The sequence below is a fragment of the Brachyhypopomus gauderio genome, chromosome 2 (genome assembly GCF_052324685.1).
Source record: "Brachyhypopomus gauderio isolate BG-103 chromosome 2, BGAUD_0.2, whole genome shotgun sequence".
Taxonomy (NCBI): domain Eukaryota; kingdom Metazoa; phylum Chordata; class Actinopteri; order Gymnotiformes; family Hypopomidae; genus Brachyhypopomus; species Brachyhypopomus gauderio.
In genome coordinates, this window is record NC_135212.1 from 33,960,101 (window position 1) to 33,970,100 (window position 10,000).

At 49.1% G+C, this 10,000-nt stretch overlaps 1 protein-coding gene across 4 annotated transcripts in view; it reads right to left on the reverse strand.

Annotated features, from left to right (window-relative positions):
- Positions 1-10,000, reverse strand: part of lekr1 (Leucine-, glutamate- and lysine-rich protein 1) — a 71,708-nt gene that overhangs the window by 7,157 nt on the left and 54,551 nt on the right. For all 4 annotated transcript variants that reach the window (XM_076994718.1, XM_076994721.1, XM_076994719.1 and 1 more), the window contains 3 exons: positions 8,489-8,692; positions 3,395-3,488; positions 1,710-1,817 (listed from right to left, as the gene is read on the reverse strand). In XM_076994718.1, coding sequence (XP_076850833.1) covers positions 1,710-1,817; positions 3,395-3,488; positions 8,489-8,692 — 406 coding nt within the window. The remainder of the gene's footprint in view (positions 1-1,709; positions 1,818-3,394; positions 3,489-8,488; positions 8,693-10,000) is intronic.

Genomic DNA, 10,000 nt, shown 5'->3' on the forward strand with positions numbered 1-10,000 from the left:
GGTTAGAGTTAGCATTAGGGTCAAAGTTAGAGTTAGGGTTGGGGTCAGGGTTAGAGTTAGCATTAGGGTCAAAGTTAGAGTTAGGGTTAGGGTCAGGGTTAGAGTTAGCGTTAGCATTAAATGTAAAACATTTGTAACATTCACCAAGATGGGGACTGCACAGTAAATATCACCAATACAATCAAGACAATGACTGCATGGTAACGTTCAACAACACTTCAGCACTCCTCCATCATGGCAGAGTAGCAAACGTCTGTCTCTCCTGAGTCTGTTCCTTTACAGCAAACATCTCTCTCCCCACTCCATGTCTCTTTACAGTTTCTTCCTCTCTTACATCTGTATTTCTTATGGCAAATGTTTTCTATCTTGCTCATTCCAAACAAACTAAAACAATGCCTTTCAAATAAATTAGTCAATTATCCAAATGTTTGTGTTTGTGTTTTGGTGATGTGTGAAACATTCTCTAACACTGTTAGGATAAAGATTGTCTAATCTACGCCACCTTCTTTCCAGGACATTTACAGGCAGAGAGGCTCAGGTACTCAGCCTCTCCGGCAAATGGTGAAGTACACAGTGTGAGGAAGTGTTAGCGCCACCTGCTGGTAATGACACCATACACATTTATGAATGTGGTTCTGTATGGTTTGAGTGGATCTGTCTTTGCAAATGTTAGTGTGTATGTCTGTGTGTGTGCGCATGAATGTGTGCATGCGTGTGTGTGTATGGTGTGTGTTGTGTATGGTGTGTATGTGTGTGTACGGTATGTTTGCATGCGTATGTGTGTACGGAGTGTTTTTGTTTACAGTGTGTGTGTATATGGTGTGTGTACGGTGTGTTTGTGTTTACAGTGTGTATGTGTGTGTGTGTGTACGGTGTGTGTGTGTGTGGTGTGTATGTGTGTGTACGGTGTGTGTGTGCATGCGTGTGTGTGTACGGAATGTTTGTGTTTACAGTGTGTGTGTGTATGGTGTGTGTACGGTGTGTTTGTGTTTACAGTGTGTGTGTGTATATGTGTGTCTGTACGGTGAGTGTGTGTAGTGTGTATGTGTGTGTACGGTGTGTGTGTGCATGCGTGTGTGTGTACGGAGTGTTTGTGTTTACAGTGTGTGTGTGTATGGTGTGTGTGTACAGTGTGTTTGTGTTTACAGTGGGTGTGTGCATACGTGTGTGTGTACGGTGTGTTTGTATTTACAGTGTGTGTGTGTATGGTGTGTGTACGGTGTGTTTGTGTTTACAGTGTGTGTGTGTATATGTGTGTCTGTACGGTGAGTGTGTGTAGTGTGTATGTGTGTGTACGGTGTGTGTGTGCATGCGTGTGTGTGTACGGAGTGTTTGTGTTTACAGTGTGTGTGTGTATGGTGTGTGTGTACAGTGTGTTTGTGTTTACAGTGGGTGTGTGCATACGTGTGTGTGTACGGTGTGTTTGTATTTACAGTGTGTGGGTACGGTGTGTATGCATGCGTGTGTGTATATGGTGTGTGTGTACGGTGTGTTTGTGTTTACAGTGTGTGGGTACGGTGTGTGTGTGTGTATATGGTGTGTGTGTACGGTGTGTTTGTGTTTACAGTATGTGTGTACGGTGTGTGTGTGTATACGGTGTGTGTGTGTTTACAGTGTGTGTGTACGGTGTGTGTGTGTATATGGTGTGTGTGTACGGTGTGTTTGTGTTTACAGTATGTGTGTGTACGGTGTGTGTGTGTGTCTGCCACCTCCTCCTGTAGCTGCTGCTGTTCTGTCTGTTGTGTATTAATCAACTCCAGGTTCCTCTGTCTCTCCATGTGGAGGCCCAGAGCTGTCTGCCTCTCCGTCTCCTCCAACTACACACACACACACACACACACACACACACACACACACACACACACACACACACACACACACACACACACACACACACAAACACATCAAACCATATATACACTCAGAAATAAGCAAGCAAAGATGTACACAAATGTAGCATGGGTTAAATTAAAGAAGGTGGGGTCTGTTTAGGTCACACCCTAGTTCAGTACACCTACAAGAGGACCGATATGGAAAACAAACCCCTCAGTTCAACCACAGCATTCACCAAAGCTCTAACTCATACACGCCATCCCAGTCTGAACAAAGGCCCTGCGTCAGATGTCTGCTCTCTCCTGTCCTGGACTTTTGTGTAAGCACAAAATGTTCTACCTAGACCGTCTGTCTAGAGTTTTTCAATTACAAAATGAGATACAAAATCTCATTATTTGTGAGAACACACTGAGATTTTAGTTCAGAACTGCCTGTTACTGTGTGTAGCGGACATCTATCCATGGGCATGCTAACAGCTAACAGCTAACAGCTTCCTGTGACTGTGATCACACTGCAGGTTGTTTTGTGATTGTCAGAACTGTTGCTAAAGATGGTTGGGAAGTGTCAGAAAGGAGAAGGGGAGAAGAAAAGAGGAGTGAAGAAGATGGAGGCACATGTGCATGTGCCACGCAGCGAGCTCTTAGCAGGTTACATCCGAGGCCGCTGTGTTGTGACAGACTGATTCAGTCTGTGTGTGCACAAACAGAGAATTACTGCCCATGTGATGGAAGGAGACATTCTGTGTGTGTGTGTGTGTGTGTGTGTGTGTGTGTGTGTGTGTGTGTGTGTGTGTGTGTGAGAGAGAATTTATGTTTATGCAAAATGTATGTGTATGTGCCTGTGTGATTGTGTGCTTATGTATGCGTGTGTGTGTATGTCTGTTTGAGTACATGTGTGAGTGTGCATGTTTGAGTGTGTGTGTGTGTGTGTGTGTGTGTGTGTGTTAATCAGGTGGCTCTGAGGGAAGGTGTGTGTCAGATGTTCAGATGTAGACCGCCAGGCTGCTCCACTGTTCCTCTTTCAGCTCCTGTGCTCAGGCCACATTCACCTAAAAAGAGCAGCTAAACTGTGGGAGGAGCCAGGGGCGGGGCCTGTTGCCACATACCCCGCTATGCGACTCGTGGGATTAGCACCCGCAGCCTGGCAGTCTATGTCTAATGAAGGTTTCCTAAACAAACGATAGTCAGACGTTGGCACGTGAGCAGGACACGCTGTGTCTCCGAGCGCGAGCTGAAGTGGGGGGGGGGCGAGGGCTGTCCTGGATCCACAACACAAACACTGTGGCAGCTGAGCACGGGGTGCAGCTCATGCCGTCTGTTCACTTCAAAACCCCTCCGCACGGGCGCAGCCTGTGCTTTTCACGGCTAATCTGAGATTAGCATAAACCCAAACAGGTCCCAGGGGCTGAGCTATCTGGGTCAACCTGCCCTCAGATGGTCCTGAAATAACCCGTGATCTCTGGCTCCGGTTAAGAGGGCAGGATGACCCTAGAGCTGCTGACTGATCTGGGAGCCATTAAGGAATTCACGTCACACGAAGACATTACCCTCTATGACCTCACCTTTGACCTCTGCTCCTCGACGACCTCCAGCCTCTTCCTGAAGGCACTCTCCAGCTCCTGTAAGTCGTCTCTCTGAGTGCTCCTCAGCGCCTCCCTGAGGACACAGAGTGTCATGCACGTGGGAAAGACATCCAAGTCCAACGAGCAGACAAACTCACAAACTGGAGAAGTGCTTGGGCCCCTGTCTTTGATCTGGGGAAGCCCCACCTTCAAAGGCACTGGATCTCAGCACCAACCTAATCTTTAATACTGCAGGTCATATCACACAGAGATACGAGTACCATGGGGCCAGTGGAGGTTTGAACACACACAAGCACAGACACACAGACACACCCACACACACACACACACACACACACACACACACACACACACACACACACACACACACACACCTTCAAAGACCCAACTGAAGAGCTCCAGATAGGACACATTTGCATACATGAATACATACATTTGCACACATGAATATCTGGCATGGTTTGATCTGACGAGGGGGAAGAGAAACCTCACTGGCTTCCCCTCAGCTGTCAAGTGTTTGTCCTTGTGTGCTGTTAAACCCACGGCTAATGTTAGCACTAGCATACACCGCCACACAACCCTTCAAACATGCTCCACCAGCGCCAGTGGCAGTGAACGAATGGTCAAACTGAGCGCGTGTGAAAACCGGAGTCATGGGCCACGGTCGGGCCGTGCACACAGCAGCACGCATGAAGCCTCCAGCCATCGTGAAAATAAGGCTCCACCGTCCTGTGTGTGGCTGACCTGAGAACAGTCTGATGAGTGCGTGGCATGCTGGAGTGAAGGGGGGGGGGGGGGGGGCACGACTACTCCCTTAATCAGCTCCACTCGCCAGGTCTCCCTCCACGTTCCTGGTCACGTGTCCCTCTGCTGTCCTCCCCCTGCTGGTGGCAGCTTGTGTACACACATCACACATCTGTCTTCTCCTTCATCGCCCTCGGGCACAGCTTAGAAATCACCTCGTGGCTTGATGGCATCATAAATCCAGCCGTGTAATGCTGCGTGTGCACACCAGCACACCGCCTCTGTGATGGAGGTGGAGAAGGCCACGGCAGTGACGGAGCTCAGATGGAGACAGGGTGTCGGCTTGGTTTTTACAGCATGTTTCTGTGGCTCAAACACCCTCTCATACACACTCACACACACTCACACACACACACACACACACACACTCACACACACTCACACACACACACACACACTCACACACACACACACTCACACACACACACACCCTCTCACACACACACACACTCACACTCTCACACACACACACCCTCTCACACACACTCACACACACCCTCTCACACACACTCACACACACACACACACACACACACACACACACACACACACACACACACACACACACACACACTCACACTCCTTTGCGTGGTAGATCTGCCTTCAACAAAGGTTTGAAAATGAAACAAACACATGAGAAACAAACACATGAGAAACAAGCACATGAGAAACAAACACATGAGAAACAAACACATGAGAAAGGCCTTTTTTCGCCGCGCTCATCTCATAACGCACACCCAACTCCCACACCCACCCACACAAATGTGGCAGCGTTTGCATACCAGAGTACACCTGTGAATCCGGTCAGGGTTCGACTCCACCCTGGTGTCACCTCGTGTTCGTGGTAGTTCTCCACCCAATTCATGTGTTCAGAATGTCACCTTTCATTCATGCACGCTGATACATTCCGTTCTGTCTCGGGACAGAGCGAGACAGACAGGACAAGTGAGCGTGTCGGAAGCGTGGCCGTAACGAGTCACGACTGCATGTGTGCACGTATCAGATGCATCAGAGAGAGGACGACCCTCACCACTCTGACGGGGAGAGGAGTCTGTGACGGGACATCAGCCAGGGACACACACTGCGACAAAAGGTGACACACTCTTGGCGTGGAATCAGTGGGAGGAGCTGAGAATCCGGGGGTGGAGTCACAACCTGGGAGGCGGGATCCTTGCCTGAGGAGTTTCCCCACAACAACAGTGGTCATCGTGGCAGTACACAAAGGCTCCAGGCATCGTGAGAGCACAGCTCCAAGCAGCCCCTGGAGCTCAGAGGTCGTGCACCTGCTGGGGGTCACACCACCTTCTGTCTGGGGTCAACTGTGTCCTCCACTCAATCATCAGTGGGGCTCATACAATCTAATCTAGTGTGTGCATGAGTGTATCTGTGTATGTCACTGTTTGTGTATGTGTATGGGTCTGCAGGTCTGTGTGTGTGGGTTATGTGTACATGGCTCTGCAGGTCTGTGTTTGTGTGTGTGTCTGTCCGTGTGTATGGGCCCACAGGCCTGTGCTTGTGTATGTGTGTGTGTTTGTGTATGTGAATGGGTCTGTAGATCTGTGTGTGTGTGTGTGTGTGTGTGTGTGTGTGTGTGTGTGTGTGTGTGTGTGTGTGTGAGAGAGAGAGAGAGAGAGTGTATGGGTCTGTAGATCTGTGTGTGTGTGTGTATGGGTCTGTCGATCTGTGTGTGTGCATGGGTCTATAAATATGTGTGTGTGTGTGTGTGTGTGTGTGTGTGTGTGTGTATGGGTCTGTAGATCTGTGTGGATACAGTACAGTATACATGCTTATCTTACTTTAGCTCTGTCAAAGCGGAACTAATTCTTTCTCTCTCTGTTTCTATTTCTCTATCCCCCGCCCCCCCAGATATTTACGTCAGTCATACGGCTTGCCAGGTTCTGGTTTGTGATGAGAATCTGAGACTGCAGAAACCTGCAGTCTGGAAACATTCTTAGTTAATAAGGTCATTCTAATTCCTTCCCAAACATATTCTCAGCTAAACTGGTTTTACATAAAAGCCAAAACTGTTCGTTATGTTCGTTACCATTTTGGAGTTGGTGTGGTTGTTTAGTCAAGTGTGTGTGTATGTGTGTGTGCATGTGTGTGTGTGTGTGTGTGTGTGTGTGTGTGTGTGTGTGTGTGTGTGTGTGTGTGTGTGAGTGTGTGTGCGCACGCATGGTTCATGGTCTGTTTGCTGACTGAGCCAATGTTGCGATCATGCATGTTGTTCGAAAGTCATATCTGCTTCTGTGGCAATCGTGTCAATGCCAGTGTTTTGCTTTTTAACCACACACACACACACACACACACACACACACACACACACACACACACACACACACACACACAAAACTATGTGTGCTAATTTCACACACATACACACACACACACACACACACACACACACACACACACACACACACACACACACACACACACACACAAGGCTGTTTGTTCCAAGTGCCCCGCTGTGGCATGCTTCCTTGAGGAAATGGGTGATCAGGTCGACGAGGGGGCAGGACGGGGTCACCAGGGGTGACTGGAGCCTGGGCCACATGCGGCCACTCACACACTGTGTGTCTGGGGAGGAAGGGAAAGGGGCGGGGCCTAGCCATCAGAGTGGTGTCTAGTGAAGTAACACACACAAACGCCCCATGAGCAAGACCATTAGGCTGAGTGAACCAAACCAGACGGTCCTGCAAGTATTCAGGCTAACACTGTAACACTGTAACACTGTAACACTGTAGGTGTTACATTCATTCATCAGGTGGCGTCTGTTCTGCTGAAGTCTGTTGTGTCAAGATTTTCTCACAGCACCTCTGTATCTGTGGGACAGGGGGGACGTGCTCTGAACACCACCTAGAGCACCACATGCCCCAGAACCCTGCCCAGCCTGCTGCACACCAAAACCTCGTCCACTGCCCCCAGGAGCTCCACCCGGCTGGCCACGCCCCAGAACTCCACCCTGCTGGCCACGTGGAGGTGCTACAATCACACATCCCTGTCCTTTGCCATTTCAGTGTTTGTTTACAATCAGTTTGCTACATAATGTCCTTTCACACCACAGGCCCAAGGCAGTCTAACATAGCCCATAACTGAAAGAGCTTATAAATCAGGAATCCTTTTAAAATGCTCAGATAAACTGAACCTCTCATCAAGAGACTATGAATAAATGATGCCCTGTACCATATCAATGCATTAGAGTGCATGAGTGCTGCAGTGATGATAACATGTAGGAAAGGTTGGCGAGAGGGAAATAAAGGGAGAGAGACAGAGAGAGAGGTAGAGAGAGAAGAGAGGGACAGAAAGAGAAAGACAGAATTTTGACATATTCACCTGAGACAGGCCTCTTAATAGAGAATATCACGGGAGCCATGAAGAGGACTTATCCATCAGGGAAGAGATGTGTGTGTGTGTGTGTGTGTGTGTGTGTGTGTGTGTGTGTGTATGTGGGGGGAGGGGGAGGAGAGAGAGCATAAACACCTCCGTACCAACAGGTGACGATAAACAGGTAAACCTCAGGGACAGGTAGAGAGGAGATCAGACAGCACCACAGTACACACTCTACACAAACATGCACACACATGCACACACATGCAGACAGCGCTCCCTGACGCGAGGGCGTCCGTATGAGGCACTGGGTGGCAGAGGTCAAGGTGCAGCAGGACAAACCGCCTGCAGGGTCACAGACACAGGAGGGACCAGACAACATAAACCGCAACAAAAGAACATACACACACACAAACACACACATACACACACACACACACACACACACACACACACACACACACACACACACACACACACACACACACACACACACACACACACACACACACACACACACATTCAAAGTTGCACACTCACATGCACACACACACTCAGACACAGGTGAGAACCTCAGCAATTAAAGGCTAATGAGGGACAAAGGCAGACAGGAATCACGGCACTGCTAACCTGACAAACAGGTGGAATGGGTGAATAGGAGAGCAGAACACAGGTCTGGAACAGCTGGGAGGAGTAGAAATACACACACACACACACACACACACACACACACACACACACACACACACACACACACACACATACACACACACACACACACATACACACACACACACACACACACACACACACACACACACACACACACACACACGCATACACACACACACACACACACACACACACACACACACACACACACACACACACACACACACACACACACACACACACACACACACACAAACAAGTGTATACCTCTCCTGCAGTAGTGTAGTGATTTGTGTGCGAGAGAGTGCCAGAGTGGCTTGTAGCTCCTCCCTCTCGCCCTTTGCCCTCTCCAGTCCATGGGTCATCTCCTCCCCCTTCCGTTGCCACGCCAACAGCTGCTGTTGCAAGGCATCACATTGGTGTTGGCATGACGACCAGCTCTCCTCCTTTTCCCTAAGGTGTAGCGAGAGTCTGTGGGGAGAAAATGAACAAGATGACTCACACCAGAACACACACCTACACCACACACACACACACACACACACACACACACACACACACACACACATCCACACTATACGGCCCTCCCTACACACACACACACACACACACACACATCCACACTATACGGCCCTCCCTACACACACACACACACACACACACACACACACACACACACACACACACACACACACACACACACACACACACAAACACTATACACCCCTCCCTGCACACAATCACCACAAAACACATATCCACCCCACCCACATACACATACAAAAACCCAACCACACACTTATGTTCAAACCCACCCACACACACACACAAATAAACAAACCCACCTACACATTCATGTCCAAACCCACCCACACACTCATGCAAAAACCCACCCACACTCATGCACAAACCCACCTACACACACATGCACATACCCACCTACACACACATATGCACAAACCCACCCACACACATATGCAAAAACCCACCCACACACACATGCACAAACCCACCCACACACACATATGCACATACTCACCCACACACACATGCACAAATCCACCCATACAGACGCACAAACCCAACCATACACACACACACACAAACACACACAGACTTACTCATGCACAAATCCACCCACACACAGGCAGAAATCCACACGTACACACATACAAACCGACCCACCTATCCACTCACTGCACACATGCACACACACACACACACACACACACACACACACACACACACACACACACACACACACACACACATACACACTGATCTGATCTGCCTCTTCAGAGTGTACAGACTCTTCAGGCTTTCAAGCATGCTCTTTATCGGTTGCTAAGCACCAGTGGCTGTGCTGCACGTTTGTTACTGGGGCAGTTCTAGCTGGGGCAGGTCTAGCTGGGGCAGGTCTAGCTGGGGCAGGTCTCTAGGCAGGGTGAACTCTGTTCCACCACTCCTGACTCAAGTACACCACCAGTGTAGCACTGCTATCCTGGTCCTGACTCCAGTACAATCCAGTACTCAAGACAGTACAGTACAGCACACTCTTTCATTTGCCACTGTCACCCTTGGCTGGCTCACTGGGGGCTTGGACTCGGACACTTGTAAAGCTGCTCGGTGACAACAACTACATTTTGATTGATTGATTGATATACTCTCAGTACAGTACTGACCCAAATATACTGGTGCAAAGGAGACAGGGTTTGTTCCTGTGTCAAAACCACAGTAGCAGAAGCTGGCCTTTTCCCCAGGGAGACAGTAAAGGTAACA